Consider the following 20447-nt stretch of genomic DNA (forward strand, 5'->3'; position numbering starts at 1 on the left):
AGAGGTACTTATTCCCTCTTGTATTGTGTAATGCATCCATGTAATTTTTAAAATCTAGCTATAACTATTCCTTTCACTGTTGAGTCTGCCTTTTCATAACTACCCATAAATCATGCAGATCACTGGAGAATAAGGAAAGAGGAATATTTATTAACCACTTTGGATTAAAGATCCAGATTGAATATTTTAAAGCATAATTGATGTTTAAGGTATTTCTGCACAACCATTTTGATTTTCACAGTAGTATGTATTCAATTATACAATAGGCCAAAGTTACACTGTCATTTCCATTTTATTTGCTTATTTAGAATATTGAAATTGATAGAAACCAAGACCACATATGAGAGTATTTATCTTAATGCAGATGATATCCTTTTAGAATTCCCAATTACTGTTAATGGTACATTAAGTGTTAGCAAAAGCAGAACACTAAATCACTTAATATGCCTTTGTTCCTATTGTTTGTTTGCTTGTTTTGATTCTGCAGTGGCAATGTAATTTCACACTGTTTTGGTTACCAGATGTTTTTGTGTTCCAACCTTAATTTCTGAAATGTGGCAAATGTTCAGCCTCTGTTTACTGAAACAAACACCTTGTTTATTATTTTCTATTTATAGCAGTTGGATTTTGAAAATAAACGGATATACCTTTTAAAAGTGGAGGCTGTTAATACTCATCTTGATCATCGGTTCCTTCATCTTGGTCCCTTTAAAGATACAGCAACTGTGAAGATCTCATTGCAGGACATGGATGAGCCCCCAGTTTTTAGTAAATCCTTCTATGTATTTGAAGTGCATGAAGATGCTGCCCCTGGTAGTTTCATAGGAGCAATTACTGCCTATGACCCAGATGCTGCTAATCACCCAGTAAAGTAAGAAAAGTTTCTAAATAAATTTTAGTGTTATTCTTAAATAGACTACTAACCTACCAGACTGGTCATTACAGATGATCAGTTTAGTGTACTACATTACTTTTTCTCTGTGAGCTAATTTCTCTTTTAAACGATTGTTGTTTATAAAGTGATTAATAATCCATTATAATTCCAAAGTCAGAAACAGAATAGTCAAAGTAATAAGTGGTTTTGAACAAAAAATAATTAGATTTTTAACTAGGTTTAGGTTTAAATTCAAGGTTGTTTCAGTTGTTCCAAAGAAAACACACTGCTGAGTATTCCTAATTATGCACATTTACCTGTAATCCATATGGGCAAACTTTCCTGAGGGATAGGTTGAGGGAATCTGGGATTTGTTTTACTTCACTGGGCCAAAGCAAACTTTAATGCCATAGTTCAGATATAATAAGTAATGGTAGAATAATCCAATAATTATTTTAAAATATTATATGAATTGTGTTTAAACAGTTTTTACAAAGTAGTTCAGCACACCTGAAGAAGGCTTCACGCCTGAAACGTTGTGTTTTCTTTCTTCTCTTTTGAGCATGGAATAAACGTATTACTTGTTCCTAAGTGTTTACAAATTTATATCTTTTAAAAATGCCTAGATCATGGAGAGATTATCAGAGCTGAACTTAAATTAATTAAATATAATTGTCTGTGAAATTATTTGTGGCAAAATAAAAATGAGACATTCCATATTGGTAGTATAACCAATTGGTAGTTATATTGGATTACAAAAAAACGAATGGAAATATTAGTGCATAGTTTAAAAAGAGAAGGACTCTACTACTACTAATGGTTGATTGACTATTGTCTGCTTGCAAGAAAATAACCATATCATTATTTGTATTACAATATCAAAATATAAAGGAATGTAAAAACTGAACTGACAATAATACATCATAAAATTGATTCTTGTTTTGCAGGTACTCTGTTGACAGACATACAGATTTGGACAGATTGTTTGATATTGACTCTGGAAATGGTTCAATTTCAACATTACAACCTCTGGATCGTGAAATGTCAAAGTGGCAAAATATATCCATTGTTGCCACTGAAATAAGTAAGTTTAATGAAATTAAACTTTATTTTTCACCTTTAATTTACAATAGTTATTCAACAAGTATACTGTAGGTAAATTTATTCTTTAGAAGGGTTTGAAGGTTTGCACATTTGATATGGGACGGGATGTGTAAGATACATATGTTTTTTTTTAAGAATTAAATAACCATATAGGCAAGTAGATGTGCAACACTTGTGAAAGCTTTTTCAAAATGTTTTTTGAGGAAGGCATGTTTTAATATAAATGTTTTGTCTGTTGTCTGGTGAGCTTGTTGTGAACTTTAAACATCAATCATAATTTTCCAGAATCCAGATACAGTAGGTTCTTGGTGGCTGTAACCTTTATTAGGACATTCATTATAGCTGACGCATGATCATAAAGTTAAAAAAATCATATCTTTCAAAAGGTGATGGAATAAGTATTGGTACAATTTAAATTAACTGTCAAATTGTCAAGTAATGGAATAAAATTACCTATGCTGAGACATTTAATCACATATCTTGTTTCAGATAATCCCAGACTGACCAGCCGTGTTCCAGTTTTTATTAAGGTTTTGGATGTCAATGACAATGCTCCAGAATTTGCTATGTTTTATGAAACCTTTGTTTGTGAAAATGTAAAATCTGGACAGGTGAATGCCTTGTTGATTTTATTAATCTGACTAGGATAAATATATTAAGCAATGATTTTTTAAATAAATTAAATGATTTTTCCCTGTAAGCCAATCACATTGTAAAGCTGCAATATGCAGTATGTCCACTTAAACATTTGCATAATAAATTAATTTGGAAAGCATTCTTTGACACATAATACATTCTACAGCTAATTGTGGGTGTTGTGCAAAAATGTTATGCAAACACTTTGAATACATATTGATTAAACAAGTCAGATATATGTACAGTAAGGAAAATCATATTAAAGTTTTCTATTTGCATAGATTGATTTAACAAGTCTTCTGTTTTATTTACAGTTGATACAGACTATAAGTGCTGTTGACTCAGATGAACCTCTCATTGGCCACAAATTTGCCTTCAGTCTCAGTACCACTAATCCCAACTTTACAATTTTTGACAATGAAGGTAAATTTAACTGGTATATATATATATCAACACCAATAATGGTCTATTACTGATGCTGTCCTCCAATTATTGATTTCAGCAAAACTCATGAGAATGTATTAAATATAACCCTTAGTTATAATGTACTTTGTTTTGTCTAATTATATATTTCAATTATAAGAAGGACCAAAAGAAATCCACATGAATTTGAATTTTGAATTTTCGTTAAACTGTTATTACATGAGTGCTGTATTATGTGACATTTTGCTGACTGTGCAATTATTCAAATTATTTCTAGATAACACAGCTAGAATTCTGACAAGAAGAAGTGGATTTAGTCGACGTGAAATGAGTTATTACCTTCTGCCTGTTGTTATATCTGACAATGACTATCCTATCCAGAGTAGCACAAGTACATTGACTATCCGAGTGTGTGCATGTGACAGCAGAGGCAACATGCAGTCCTGCAATGCTGAAGCTCTGATGCTGCCTGCTGGTCTCAGCACTGGGGCCTTAGTTGCTATCCTGCTCTGCATCATTATTCTTCTCAGTAAGTATTTGCCTAGTTGCATTATAGCCCTATCATTATAACCTTTAATAATGTGTAACCTCCTACACATATGGTAAATGGCAATTAGAACTAAATTAGGTGGTCATAACAGTATGATTCTAGGGGATATTCACCATGGATTTTACACACATAAGACAATATAAATAAGACAAGCCAAATATTATGATAGTTTAAACTGTAGATTATACAGTAAATCAAGTGAATGCATGTACTAGTAAAACAGATTTATTTTTATGTGCAATTTTGACCATTATATTTCAAAACACATACAGTATTGCTGCTTTGGAAAAAGTCTAGAGAACAACATCCAGATTATTGTTTTTAAAGGAATAACAAGCTAACAAGTTAGAGAACTAAAGATTTTTAGTCCTGAACAGAGACCAAAACAAGGGAGTCTGATTTATCTATTCACAATCCTTAACCTTAAATCCTCCTAATCAAGTCAACCCATAAGGTTTCTTCAGATTTAACATGAAACAGGAACACGAACACGATGACTCAAGAGCAAAGTATGATTTAAGTGCAATTTTTAACTTCTGACTCTCAAAGTGACTGACGGATTACATGATCATAGGTCACGATCATCCTAGAAATAGATAAGATTATCAATTGTGTGATTGCATCAAATGGACAATATTTCAAAATAATAGAAATAACAAACATGTTAAAGAATATAACTAGTAAAAAGGCATTTACCACAAAATAAAAGGCCATAAAGGCATTTTATTTTAACAGAGGTATTTATTCTCCAAACCGAATAAATTTATTGATAATGTAAGTCCTGGTTGCATATTACCACATTTTTTTTTAACTAATTAAGCAGTAAAAATGTCCTTCTCAGACTGGAGTTGGACTAAATTCCAGCAGCAGTGTCAGTGCCTTAATATGAAAGTGTTTTTATGAATAGCTATTGATGGTATACTGATTACTAAATTAGCTTTCAGATCAGTTCCACTTCAGTGCCTTGATTAACATGTTGCACTTTTGGACAGAAACCATTTTAGTCAATTATTTGATGACACCCATGGTTTCTACAGGGCCCTAATATTAATGTAAGATCTTTATAGCTCTAAAAGGAGAGAATTAAGTGTTCTTGTGAAACACAGCTTGAGCCAAATTGTTAATCATGTAAAATCTAAATAAATTATAACGATGAATGGTTCGCACTCAATTTCTGATAACACAAATGGAGTTAACACAAATAAGCAGGCTTGACCATCCAATCCATAATATCTGCTAATTTAGTAACAGCAGCTGCCTATCACCTTCTGACACTTGTCAGACTGAATATGTATAATGGAAAAAATTAAGTGAAACACAACTTGAAACAAATTGCATTTACCAAAAAAAACAAGTAAATAAAAGTCTGAAAAATCCACATTAATCTTTGGGAAACTCACAGAAAACTGGCACATACACTCAACCTGAATCTTCAATTTGTAATTTCTAATTATTTCACAGAGCAGCAAACAGTTGTCTTGAAGACCTTTACCTGTCTTCAGCATCATCTGAATTGAGGAAAATTAACCATGGAAAACACTACTAGTGTGTAGTTGCCATCGTTTTTGACAGTTTCATTTTAGTGTGATTTGCGGGCTTGAAAAATGTATGACCCTATGTGTCTCAAAAGAACTATCTGACAGCCGCTCATTATATGCTGGTAGTCTTGCTTGACTGCTTGAAGAAGGATCTTATTTACCTCTTTTTATCATCTACAGGAGTCCATTCATCTGTATCAGCAGCACATCTCACAATAGGATATTGGTGATCTAACACAAACTCTGCTGCTCTTCTGTTCATAGGTTGCATTAGTTCAGTATAGAAAAGGATGGTGGTTCTGGTGGAATACCAGCACAAATTCACATCGCAGAAACAAATACCCAAATTTGTAGTTTTTCATTAAACTCCAGTGCACTCTGGAAATGCATGCTTCCTAACTTCCTAACTGTGTTTTTTTCTAAAATTACTCCACATAATTAATTGAATTCTAAACACAATGTGTTTTTAATAACTAAGATTCTCAGAATTGATACACATATAGTATAAGCTATTCTTTCAATTATATTTGTCAGAGAATACCAATAATTTATTTGAGGTTATTTTTAAAGGAAAATCATTTTGCTGATTCCTTAACATTAACACAAACCTGCAGGCTGTTCCACAAATTTTTAGTTGCAAGCTGATTGTTTCCCATTTGAGAATTAATGAGTTTCCTAAACTTTATGCATAGGTTTTGAAGTATATTCTTGTGTTTTTGTTTTTGCAGTTATAGTGGTTCTGTTTGCAGCCCTGAGGAGGCAAAAGAAAAAGGAGCCTCTGATCATCTCCAAAGAGGATGTCAGAGACAACATTGTCAGCTATAACGATGAAGGGGGTGGAGAAGAGGACACCCAGGCCTTTGATATTGGGACTCTGAGAAATCCTGAAGTGATGGATGCTAACAAGCTACGAAGAGATATAATCCCAGAAATGTTATTTCCTTTCCGTCGGACATCTCCTATTAAGGATAATGCAGATGTCAGAGACTTTATTAACAGTAGGCTACAAGACAATGATATGGATCCAACAGCTCCTCCTTATGATTCACTTGCTACTTATGCTTTTGAAGGAAATGGATCTATAGCAGAGTCATTAAGCTCACTTGAGTCAGCTGCAACAGATGGTGACCAAGATTATGATTACCTAAGTAACTGGGGACCTCAGTTCAAAAAACTAGCAGACATGTATATAGGGAAAGACACTGACAAAGAGACTTAGCTCTGAACAGCAAGATTTAACAGCTGCCCTGTGAAAAAAAAAACAGAAAAACTCTTCTGACTCTAAAATCCGTGGAGACTTGAATATTGTTTTACAAAATTTAATTTTTTTTTCACTTTCTGCTTTTTTTATTTTCCTTTTTTGTAATTGGTGAAGATGCCTTTCACAATTTAGGACTTTGTGAAATAGGTGTGGACAATGTGTTTTATATCTAAGACAAGAATGATAGTAGTATTGTTTACGATCTGTGTTTATGAAAAAAAAATCTAATCTTCTACTTAAGACTGGATTTAAAAATTGAACTGTAAAACTTGTTTTAAGATGATTGATCTATTTAATTATTTCCTGTTTTGTTTTATAAACAATGTAAATGTGAAAGGTTGGTAAGGTTTTAATGTCAAAAACTGTGATTTAGGTTTATCAACTAGACGTATACAATGTCATGAGGATGTGTATCCTATAGAATTATTGTCATATACTACACATATGTTGTCTGAATGCTAAGTTATATTGTTTTATATTTATATTTTTATATTTATTTTAATAAAAAATTGTACACATACATATGGTTTATGTTTTTTATTAGCTACAAAGTTGATGAATGATAATAATTTTTATTGTTAATAATGACAACCTTTTTTATCAGGCTTCCAAGGAGTGGAAGTGAAAGTATTTTAGTGATGGAAAAAAATTGTTTTCTGCAAATTGAAAACCATTTCAAAATCACACTACACAAAGGGAATTAAGACCTGAAAAAAAATCCTAAGAAAGTACTGCATTAGAAAGTTGCAGAGCTGTAACTCTAGTAGCAATGGAATGTAAATATGAGGAAATGGCAATGTTATTTGTCTATGGTGTTGATAGTTCGAAAGGGGGACAATTCTAAGCTTGCACTTCTGTTCTCTTATGTACATTATACTCACCTTCCCTCCACCCCATCTTCTCCCCTCCATCCGTCTCCCTGGTTCATTCCTCACAATTCTAGTTTTTTTCTGGCACGTCTGACCATAAGTCTATGTCATTTCGTCAGTGAGACAATTAATAATATCAAATATTGAAATGTTAAGTACAATGTCTCTTAATACTCATGCTCCTATCTCACTTTAATTAAACTGGATGTTGTAAACATCTATTAAGGTAATTATATGACTTATGTATTTTAATTAACCTTAGTCATTTCACTATATGTTGCATTAACAAAACCTAAATATAGAGTATAACAGGACACTCTATACAATATTCAGTTAGCTATAAGTGAAACACACACTCAGCCTAAATTCTGTCCTGACCTTTTCCATTAATTATTACAGGGAAAACCTCCTACTTTAAGTGGATGGATACATTTTACCCACACTCCTGAATCCTCCATATTTACATTCTTCTTTATGGGGAAAATACATAAGTTCTATATGTAACCTTTTGGTTCCTTACCATAATATATACAGTAACAAGAAACACCTGTATCATGGAGGAAGAAAGTGTATAGGTTTCAACAATGTTGGTGGTAAGCTTGTTCCAGACTCCCACAAAACAAAGTCAATTGACTTCAAACCTAGTATGTACCATTGTAGTTAGTTACAATTGACATCTGATGCAGTGACTGTTTACTGTACACGCTCCCTGTGTAAACCTGGATGGCTATCAGAATGATTTTGCCAAACACCCAAACTGTCTCTGTCTATGGAACAATTGAATGATTGAAAACGTAGGTGATTTCATGAATATCTTAATATACTTTTGAACTTGGTAGTTCAAGACTACACCCAAACTTCAGATGTTGCATTACAGGTAGTAGTAACATGTGAAATATTAGCATTGAATCGTTGCAAGCTTGATTAAATGAAACCCATAACTTCAAAACATGATTATTCAAAACATGTTTGACTAGTTAATTCCAGATAAGTCTTGATTTTGTGACAAGACACTTTAAATAATGTGATAAGAATGATAGGTGAACCAAGAAGTAGCTAATTGCTCTGTTTGTCTAAAAATTAAAACTGACTTTTGACAAACCTGTGCAGTACAATAGTTTGACCTGCAAAAACCTATAATCTTGGAAACTGAAACTTGCAACTGAATTTAAAATTTAAAGAAAATTTAAGTTTCTTAAAGTTTTTGTTTTGTCAGGAGCAAAAAGTCATAGTGCCTTTATTTGGAACTCATTGCATTCATATTGTTAGTTTGAAATTCAGGCCTATACCCTGATGTAGAAAATTTAATAAAGCATAATTAAAATAAACATGATGCAGAGAAGACATCTTCTATTGTGGGTGCATTTCAATAAATTTATAATCAAACATTTAGTGTATTTTTTAAGTGTAGTTTCTTTTTTTCATTTCATACATATACTGACCACTCCAAATTCCGTAACACCAGTAAAATGAAATTGTTTGATTCATTTATATGGTAAAATACATGACTAATTGGATAAATTGACTTACTGGAAATGGAAAAGTAATCATAAATAAGTTCTATTTAAATTTACGCACTTCAAGAAAAGTTCTTTGTATATCCTACAGAGATATTATACAGAAATATAAGACTAAACTGCTTATGAGATAAGGTTGTCTGAAATACACATAGCATTGAGGAAGAAATCATTACATCACAATGCCCACTTTCTCTATATTGTTACTCTGGAAAGCACTTTTGAATGAAATCTAATCAGGTGTCAGTGAAGCGAAACAGAATGGAAAATATCAGATGCAGTTTGGTAGGTTGTAAATTGGATGTAGCAGTTGGAATGTGTTTTTCTGGACTGAGAATTTCGGAAAACCTTTACTTACCTTAGCCACAACTTTGGAGGCAGTAAATAGAAAAAAAACAAGAACAAAGCTTTTTGTTTACTAAATTCTTATATGTATAATCATGGTGCATGCAATTAACTTGAGAGTATTTCAATTACTTCCTCAGAATTAACCTTTCACATTTTTATTTTGAACTACATCCAAAACAGTACCTTGCAGTGACAAATTACTGGCATTTTTTAAATTATTCCCATTCCTTTAATTAACAAAAAGTGATTCTATACACAGATGTGAAATACTGGTATGTGGCTTTAGGAGAAAGTATAAGACAAAGTAAATAAAATACACTTGTTTTGAATGTTTCTGCTTTACAGAAAGTTTTGTTGTATTTCTTTCAATGATGCTCAAAGATTTTACTGTCTATTCTTGTTCAGTAAAACAAGAACAGATTGTAAATGTAATGTAGGTCTAACTTTAAAAAGCCAATAAATTCACTATTTATTAATAACGTTATAAACAAGTACTGTATATATTTACAATAACATTTAACATTACATCATATATTTAATAACAGTGAAAATAACAAGTAAATATAACATTAATTTTCAAATATTATTATACAATAATCAGTTTATTTATTGCATTTGTTCAACAACTTTTGATAGTCAAAACATATTTGATATTATTGCAATGTCTACAAATTTTTGGCATAGTAAAATAAAATACAATTTTATTAAATTATAAATATAGAAAAGAAAACTCAAAATAAAAAAATAATAATATTAATAGTCTTTAAATATAGTGTTATTGTGTCCTCTAACTTCTGCTGGACAATTCACTTTCTGCTTTGCAAGTTTGTTGAACTTAAGTGTCACTTTCACTTTGTGTTATCACAAAATAGCATTTCCCTCAAATGGATATGCTATGCACTGAACCTAGCAACCACAAAATTCTCAAACAAAACGATACTGAAAATTAATTTTAGAGAGAATGGCAAACGGCTGAGACTACGAGGGTATGCCATGTAGTGGGTAGGTCAGCTAGAACACTTCTCCAGGTTCAATATTATTTCTTAACAATTCTAAAGTGTTTAGAAGATTACTTTTTTGGCATTGTAGACTTAATACCAATATTGCTTTGAGGTAGTTCTCTCTGTTGTACATTTTGTTACTATCATGGGCCTTGTATCTCATTCATGTATGGCAATGGTCCAGTTCACAGGCCATTTCAGTTTTCTAATAAATGCAAACTTAATTGTCCTATGAACTTTTGGTGGCATACTGCATTTGAAAAAGTGAAGCTCTCAATTGTTTTGATTATATATTAGAAATGATTTGTCACATGCAATTCACCCAGATGAAAGTCTGAGCACGATTTATGCAGACATGAGCAAAATAAAAAAAATAAATAGCAGTTTTTGACTTCATACAGCAAAAACTGATCTGTTATTTTCAGTCTCATGACCCATCTTTCTGTTTTTTTTTTCCATGCCATCAGCTGCTTTAGCAGTCATGCTTAACTCTGTTCTGCTTACAATGTCACTATAATCTCACGATCACTACACTTTTCTGCACATATGATAATCGCCAAATAGAGCAGTTATACTGTACTGTACGTTTCTATTTTTGTTATAGTACAGACTAATTATAGATTATAAGAAGTAGTTTTTTATATCTTACCATATAAAGGTACAATGTACTGGTCAAAATCATAGCAGACGACATTTTATATATATATTATATATACAGTGTTACAAACAGGCAGCAGAAACAACCATTAAACACTGTAGTTGAAAATTATTCACATGTTTAAGCTATCATTGTCTATAATACATAGGGCACATTGTTAAAAGGATAATTATTATGAAATATTGCAATACACTAGGAAAATATAATTTAGACTATTGTCTATAATTTTAGTTATTGTGTTCTAAAATATATTGTTGTTCTAGAATCAGTCCACAGGAGATCAAACAGATACATTTCTAAGGTTGTCCTATATTAACTGGTTAAAACAACAGAATATTTTTAGCCACAGACAGAGTAGTCTATAAGGTTAAGTTGTAGTTTCAGTTGTATTAAAAAACTTTGTATGCTCGCTACAATGAAGTCTCCAATGTGGGATAAAGATTGTAAACCACAACACCTCAACTTCTGCTGGGTATTTGAAAAAAATATTTTAAAGGCATTATTCAAAAAATAAATACAATATATTATCTAATTATTCAATACTATAAATCGCCTTTTGTAATATGACATATTTGAGAATTTTGACCTTTGGTTGACATTTAATTGAGGCCTGTATGACGGCTTAATTCAAGAAACACCTGGATGAGACCAATAAATATCTATCAAATAGGACAGATGGGTTGAATGGCATCCTCTCCTTTGTAACATTTGAAAGAGCAGAACAAGTAAAACATCTTGAATATGAAGTATGAATCACAAATTCATGATCAGAAAAGATGTTTCAAATGTATCATCAGGACAGAAGAATAAAACCTGAACTAGATTTCTTAAGTAAAAAAAAGTCTAAATCATTAAATTACTTTTTGTATAATGTTCTTGATGAAGAAGCAATATTGAATTAAAGGGGTAATCATATTTATTTGGTGATTTGTTCTTCTATAACAAGTGCTGCAAAATTCTGCTTATAACAGTTCTACAAATGTGTGTGGTTTTCTCAATTAAATAACACTTACTGTGTCCTATGTAACACAGATATTTCAAAAGTATTACAGAAGTTATTTATGTTTGTTTCATGTTAAAGCGTAGATCAAGAATAAATACAAAAACACAACAGCTCAAATAGGATATTAGACCTAATGGGCAAATGGAAATTGTTGGGATATAATGTGGTACCTATATAAAATTAAAAAATAAATATATTTTGGCATGTAACATGACCTTTAAAGTCTGCCCAAACTAGTCTTAGAGAAATAAAAAAGTCAATGAGATGGATATGACTTTAAACGATGGCAACATAGATAGGGAAAAAAAAGAACTGAAAATCTCAAGCCAAAATTTTGTCACGAGTCAAGCAGATGAAAGATATCAAATTAACCTTTAATGAGCAAGTCAGGCAGAGGTTCATAACTGCAGTCTTACAAGTAGCATGAAATGAAGTATCCATCAGAGCAGTGTGATGTGTATGTTTGAGCAGCAGAGCATTAAGTCTTACAGTACATCACAGACATACACTCATAGCACAGACGTTGTCAGCATAAACAGGAATAAAAGACTCCTCTTAGGTAATAATGAAACAGCCAGGAAGAGTGTGAACCCTTGCCAAAATGTGTGTCAAGTTCTTAGATGAATAAGAAAAATTAAATATTATAGCTATAGAACACATTGCTGTGAAGTATTTGAATATATAGTACTGTATAATGTGACAATTCCAAACTCAGAATACAATCTAGTTTAAACACAAATATTAGAAGGAACAAAAGAAGGTTTATTCCATGCTGAAAAGAGAAGAAAAGAAACACATTGTTATGGCTGTGGAGCCTTCACCTGAAACACCTGTGTTTCTTAACAGCAATAGTGTCATTTTACTTTTTAGTAACATGATATGAAGGATTTCAACTTCCTCTGTTTACATTTTTCTTTTGGAGGCTTCATACAAACTTATAGTAGATGTTACTTCCTGAAAAAAAGTGATTGGAATTTTGCATTTTGGATTATTTTGCTCTATTCAACAAGAATATATTTACTAACTGCTCGGTTATCCCTTATTTCATCGTCTCACTCGAGGCAGCCAAAACAGTGACTGGATCATTCTTACTGAGACAATCAAGACAGCCTTCTTGGGAAATGTACAGAACTATGTGTACAATGTACCAGTATACAAGTATTCAAGAAGGAAGACAGCAGACAGAAAAGCAGGTGTGTGAGGGCTCATTCTTTAACCGACCAGACTGCTAAACATGTTCAGGTAATTTGAGAACCTGTTTTCTTATTTAGAATGGGGATAACATTTTCCATTTGCATAGCATCAATTTTATGGGGTGATTTAATCCTCCATAGAATGGTTTTGATGCTTTTATTTTATAGGAAACAGGTTCCCTTTGTTTTTCTATATTTTTTTTCAGGTCCTGGTTCTGTAAAAGGCGGGGCCCTATTACTCACACTTTTACTCATAGCTGTAAAAAACATTGGATAATGTTGTGTGTTTGTAATATTTGTAAATATGTATTCATTTTGTAAACGTATTGCCTGGTTTATAACTATATTAGCTCAAAGTGCTGTGTGCCAGAAAAAATAAGAAATCATGTGACCATACGAATTCTGCTCTCTATTCCCTGACAAATATAGGCTATGTAATTGTACAAGGCTACTAAATCTCAATAGCAATGAGATTTCTGACTAGTAGTAGACTTGAGATAAAATGGTTTCATTTGAATTATAAATCGAGATTGGGATCTGTTTTAAGGAGTGGGAGTTATTATACACTTACGGTATATGCTAATTTGTACTGAGCATCAAAACAGAATGTACAGTATTATTTTATTTATGTAAATCATTTTTTTAGAAAAAATGTAGAGATTTGTGATACAGATTAAATTTTTATGTCATAATGATATGATCATTTGTGACTATGATAAACTCCACTTAGTTTGAGTGTGGCATAATCACTAAATCACCTCATTAGTAAGGGTGTTAATTAAACACAGAAGGTGAGATTATTTAAATTGGTGAATGTGAGCCTCATGAAAAACACTTAATAAAAGCAAAAGAAAACAATCAATATGGCCAAATAAAAAAGTACATATTTGTGACATTGGTACAGAGCCTTATTCACCACCTTCTGATGATGTGTCATGTTTTTTTAAATTAAAAATGATGTATACTGTACAGAACATTTTTTAATTAATATTTTTAATGTTATTATTTTGAATGATAAATGCTGAACACATTTAAGAAAGAGGTTAAGAGACAGAAAAACTTACAACAAAAAATCACCCCTTCGCTATGGCAAACCTAAATTAGTTGGAATATACATACATATTTTAGCTATTACTATAACGCAACATTTGGGTCACTGACTAAAATACACATTAAAATCATGAAACTCTTTTTTAGTTTTTAACTGCACACTGTAATAGTACAGTATTAAAATACCATTGGGGAGTACAAGAATATTGAAATGCTTGTACAAATATTCAGAAACTGACCTGGTGAATAGTATTTCAGAACTATATACCACAGGAAATGAGTTTAGGAGGCAAAAATATAATAATGTATATAGCATAAATTTTTGGTCTATATGAAAGAAAAATATTTTGGCTGATAGGTTAAACATATGTTGTGTATCTTCCACACCCCGATGTGGTATGATGGGTATGATGTGTTTCTGTACTGTTCCTTGACAATCATTAACCCACAACTTACCTAGGTATACTAAGGTAAACTTTACAATTGTTTCTGCACAGGGGATCCCCCACATCTCACCAAATATCCTCTATCTTTGAAGCTAGAAGTGTTTACTCTGCCAAGTGTCACAAACGTTTCTAAAATCCAAGATACACTCCTCAGTCACCTAAAGCTGTAACAGTGTATTTATGATAATTTTAGTGGCAGTAATAACTATTAGTTGTCACATTCCAACTAGTAGTAAAGAAACTTGGATCCACAGGAAATAACAAAAAAAAAACTTCACAGTCATAGCCATTTGCTGTAGATGCCCAATAAGAATGGTTTGAAATTAATAGATTTATTATATAATAAGTTCATGGATTAAGATATATATCTCCCTATGAATTTAATGAGTATAAATTTATTATCTAACATACTTCGTGCTACAGAAAGAAAGTAAATAATAGATCTATGTCATTCAGAATCATATTAACCACATTAAATGTAAAGCATGTTATCTGCTACTGTGTAAATTTGTTATGCTTAATAATCTCTATTTTAAATAGGGATAATTTAAATAAATGTAATAAATTATAAATTAAACAAATTTAATATAACCTATTTTAGCATCTATTTTTATTACTGCTATGTATTTAAAAAAACCTTTAGAAGAGTAAGATTGTTACCTAGCCTAATCCTCTACTACAGAATGTGCTAGTAAAGAGTCAAAAGGGGAATGAAAAAATCACCTTTAAATATATGTTCTTAAACCCCTCAACTACACTAACCTGATCTTCACACTGTAGCTGTCAAAGTGATATATGAGGATAAGAAGGAAGCTGTGCTGAAGACGAAAGCGATGATACCAGACTTGTGTCTCAGACATGAGATGGGCTCTATAATTAATGGTTTCTAGAAGATCATTTCAGAAAACTGAGCCAAGGTGATAACAAATAAAGAACATCTTCACTTGGGAGTATCTGCATATAGTATCTTTAAAAGCTTAAAATTTTACAATTAAAACAAAAATGTTTCTCTTGAAGAAAATGATAAATTGTTCTGTTGTGTTCAGAAAGAAACTTACTGACATTTAGTTGTATTTTAAAATTTCAAATATAAAAGTTAAAAACAGTGATTTTTTATAAATAAACGTACACCTTAAATTATTTTAGCACCTCCATTGTTCTACATTCATAAACAATTTTTGAGAACAGTTAATATATAAAGTATTTCAAATGACCCTTTAACCCTCTTAAGTAACCACTTTTAATCATATTAGTTTTAATTTTCTATTTTAATGACAGGTGTACTGTATACGGATCACTACTTTCTGTATTTGTGTATGTACAGATGCAGCCATTCAAAGTTCACGGTACAAACCCGTACCGCATGCATCTACGCGGTACATGATTGGCTGGCCAAAATGACCGACGGGCACTCGTGGTGCGTTGGTCGGTAGTGAAAAGATTTAATAATTTAATCTCTTTACTGTGCACAATTTTATCCACTTAGTATTGAATATGTATATGGAATTTTACAACTTAAGGGAAATTTTAGTAGCTGAGCATAAAAAGAATAAGAGCATAACGCATCTGAAGGTCATAAACAATATTAATTTAGGAACATAAACATATTATATAAACTGTATATTGCTGGTATTGGTATTTTAAAGAAAAAATACACACCAGTATTCCATTTCTCCCTAAACATTTTAAGCATCAGTCTTACATGTGGTTATTTTGGAAACATTTTTACTTTCTCCTTCTGACCATGCTACTGTACGTTTATATACAGTACTTTGTGAGAAAAGTGATAGTTTTAAGCTTTTCTGTGAATACGCTTGATATCGGAGTAAACAAAAGCATTCTTTTAGAATTTGATTAATAGGGAATATAATATGGAATCATGTATCTAAATAAATTAATAACAATATAATTATATTCATGTACTGTAGCACAAACAGTAGTATATACACATATCTGTTGATGTGTGTATTGCTGTTTCACTGGTTTCCACATAACTGCGTCAGTGTCATGATGGCTTAAGTGAGTGACTGACTTATAAGTGTGAGGTCGGTGTTCAAATCCAGCTATCGCCACAAGTTTTCTTTTAACAAATAAACATTTCTTTGAAAAGCTAAAAAAGCAATAGCAAAATAGCAATATTATGGACACTTTTATATTTCTAAATATCATAACATGTTTGTTAACATTTATTAATAACAACGCATAGTTTCAAACTGCTACTGATATCATTATCATCAATATGCGGAAAAAGTGAATCCTGTTTTTTTATGGTCTGTAGCTCAAATCCTGCTTAACTAAAAATAAAACAGAAGAAGAGTATTATTGGACAATGTTGTGAGGCTAAAGAAATCAATAACGATATTACTTCAAAGATCTAAATATATTTAACGCATACGCCTGACATTAGAGGGTGTGTCTGCTCGCCTGCGCGGTGACGTCACCGTCTTTCCCTCCGAATAGCTAGGAGGGACCTGTACCGTGTGGATCCCTTTAGATCTCCCTTCAGATTTAAAAGGTAATTAATGATATCTTCAGTGTCGCATTAACATTGGAATGTTCTTCCAAGTGTAAAAAGAGGCGATACTCAACGTGTCTCCTTCATAAATTTTCAGTTTACAGACCGTAAAAGATCATTTTTTATGAATAATGTCTTCCGTATAACATTAAAAATTGGAACGCTTTTCAAAGGTGTAAATCCACCTATTTTCTAACCGTAATTATATATATGTTCCTAAATTAAGGTGGGTAGCTCCGCCAACATGCGTAAGCTGCAAAGGAACAAGTAATAGGTTTATTCCATGCTGAAAAAAAGAAGAAAGATAACACGTTTCGGCCGTGAAGCCCACCTGAAGAAGGCTCCACAGCCAAAACGTTGTGTTTTCTTTCTTCTTTTTTCAGCATGGAATAAACCTATTACTTCTTCCTTTGTTCCTAAATTAATATAATTTAAGAGCATGTGAAAGACATGGTAAATCGGAGATTCTCAAAACTTACCTTGTATAATTGGAAATGAATACGTGATTGGATCAACGAAATGCTGTGGGGTTACTTTTTTTCTATTAAAAAATAAAGTGTTTTCGCTTACAAAGACGGTTACAAAAACATGTGGACCAGGGTAATACTTTGAGCTTGTTCAAGGTCATTGGTTATTAATACTATTAATAATATCTTCCATTAAGACTTTGATGCATAGAAAAGTTTTGCATAATTAAAATGATAAAGGACATAGGTTTTGTACTTTTGTCCAACTGAGCAATCTTGCTTTCATAAAATATACCAACTTTTTAATGTATAATGATTAACATGCTGTAATACACAATTTAAATTTAAAAGTCTAAAGAGTATACAACTTTAATTCTTAAATGAATAAAGATTGTCCCTTAGCAGTGATCGGGATTCGAAACCAGGTGTTTTCTGGTGACAGCTCAAATGCTGTATAGGAGAGGTTAAGCTTTATTAGCTCCACCTGGCAGTTTTACAAGGCGATTCTGGATACTATGAACATGATCTAATTTGCATACAGTATATTGTGGCACGACCACCGCATTGTACGGCAGCGTACCCCACTCGTTTTGAATGGCTGCACCTGTATGTGTGTCAAGGTGTGAGAACAGAAAGCTTAAAAGTTTTTAAAGATTTGTAATTTATTTGTATGTTAACTTTTAACTTTTAACCTTCTTTTTCTGCAATATTATTTTTAAAAATATAGCTACATGTATTAAAATCAAACTTCTTTATCAAAGTTCTTAATATTTTATTTTTTTATATTTAATCAAATTCTTTACACACTCATTCTTGTCTCAACAGCCTCAGATATGATGGGTAATACGATTGCTGTACATTTTTGATGGAGCACATTTATTACATACAGGACATTAATATGTTTTTTACTGAATTTCAGAATATGACTTCTTAAAGGATAGCCTTTATATATAATGCCTCCCATCCACCTAGTACACTTGTCAGGGTCACAGCAAATTGGAGCCTTTTTTGAAATCATAAGTTGTAAGGTAGGACTGTAAGCACACAACTGTCTTCTCCCCTGAATGCTACGCCAATCTACCACAAGGTCATGGAGAATGACAATTTATATTAGTCAATCAAATCTAGTCAGCAGGGCTTTGAGAGTTGTAAAGAAAAAAAGAAAAAAATACCTGGCAGAAACTCATGCCAACAAGAAGATGCAAACTCTACTCACAGTGATGGCTGAGGCAAGATTTAAACCCAGGACCTTGGAGAAGTCAGGGTGCAGCACTAATCACCACACCACTGTATTGACCACACAATACAAATGCTTTAAAGTATATGATACTTTAAAGACTGCATATATTGCAGTCTTTGCATATACTGTATAATGCATACATTGCACCTTAATGCTAGCAACATAGCAAGAGTCACTGAAGATTGCACCCATGGACTGTAAAATAGCTGTAAAATGTTTATATTATATACAATATTGAAAGCTATTGATCAGTTACATTAAAACAGCTTTACTTCAATGATGACTTTTTAAGAAATAGCCTTTGTGAAGTTAAAAAAATCATCATATGCTTAGTTGCTAGTTGTAACAAATATATGGGAAAGTGATATTGTCATCTTACATTAAATAACTGAAGCACCATGTCCACATTATCGTTTATTCTAAACAAAATATATACCAAAATATACATTTATAGATGTAATGTCAATCCATGTTAAAGAGCAATACAGTCTATAAAATATACTATAAATGGAACTACAAAAAACTACAAAAGCTTTAAAGTATATGGATTTAGAGACTGAAAGAAGCAACATGATATACATGTACTGCTGTAATATGCCATATATGCCTATATAATATTAAGAATACCTGGCTAGACGTTTTTTGGATGTTCTGGCCCAGATTCTTCATAGTTATTTTATGAGGGTGGTTACTGGGGAAAAGAAAGCAAAATTACATTTAATTATTTGTTAATCTGTTTATTGTTTATTTGTATCTTTAAGTTATACATAAGTTATTATCTTTACCTTTCTGCAGCTTTCTTGAAAAAATGTACCATCAATTAACTTGGCTCAAATATTTATCATAACAAATATACATACTGTACAGTATATGTACTTTAACACTTTACACAAAATAATGGAAAACACATGCAGTACATGATCTAACAGCTTTGAAAATACTGTACTGTATATACTATTTTGTTGTTGTTTTTCTTTTGTATGTAATAACATTCAATTGTTTTCCCTGTCATCCTTAGAGAGAAATCAATAAAGACTTATTTTAAAAATGTAATCAATTTCTAGCTTGTTGTATTCTGGTATACCATATGTTATCTGTGATTTCTACAGAACAGCTATAATCACAGTGACAGTGCACAGCAAAAATTTCACAATAGACTAAATTTAATTCTCACTTGATCCAAATAATATTTTAGCAGTGAGCTGTTGCACAGTACATAGCAACAAGTAGGTTTTCCCAGAACATGAGTATTTTGTAAAAAATATTTTTTGTTGTATGAATATGATCCAAAATTGTGATATTTGTCAATTGCTATATATCCCAACAAATTATGTATTACTGCATAACAAATTGTAATTTATCTTCAATTGTTCACACATTTTAATTTCCTAATTCTCTTGAAATTCTGGTATCCTTTGGTAATTTACAGTGTATGTATGTTTTATTCAGAATATTCCATTGTCATTACAAACTGTAGAAAAGCAGAAAATACAAGCAGAAAATGATATACTGCTGTGTTGAAGAATGTGCTTATATTATTATGAAATAACCACAGACACAGAGACTCAAACATAGATATGCACAAATGCACACGTAGGGGCCAATTTTCCTGGAAGCCAATTAACGTACCTTCTAAGTTTTGGGGCTGTGGGAGGAAACTGGAGCACCTGGAGGAAATCCAGTGTTTAAACTCATTTTAAAACAAAGGTTGCTGAGTTGAAACAAAATGCCATTATGGTTGGTTTATCATGCTG

General features: G+C 31.8%; 1 protein-coding gene across 1 annotated transcript in view; it reads left to right on the forward strand.

Moving 5' to 3' along the window:
* cdh10a (cadherin 10, type 2a (T2-cadherin)) overlaps positions 1–6904 on the forward strand; it is a 56669-nt gene extending 49765 nt beyond the window's left edge. The window contains exons 7-12 of the mRNA XM_006634541.3: positions 618–871; positions 1822–1958; positions 2468–2589; positions 2929–3037; positions 3315–3566; positions 5854–6904. Of these exons, the coding sequence (XP_006634604.1) occupies positions 618–871; positions 1822–1958; positions 2468–2589; positions 2929–3037; positions 3315–3566; positions 5854–6344 (1365 nt within the window). The 3' untranslated portion in view covers positions 6345–6904. The remainder of the gene's footprint in view (positions 1–617; positions 872–1821; positions 1959–2467; positions 2590–2928; positions 3038–3314; positions 3567–5853) is intronic.
* Positions 6905–20447: the final 13543 nt, after the last annotated feature.

This window comes from Lepisosteus oculatus, chromosome 6, assembly GCF_040954835.1.
Source record: "Lepisosteus oculatus isolate fLepOcu1 chromosome 6, fLepOcu1.hap2, whole genome shotgun sequence".
Lineage (NCBI taxonomy): Eukaryota > Metazoa > Chordata > Actinopteri > Semionotiformes > Lepisosteidae > Lepisosteus > Lepisosteus oculatus.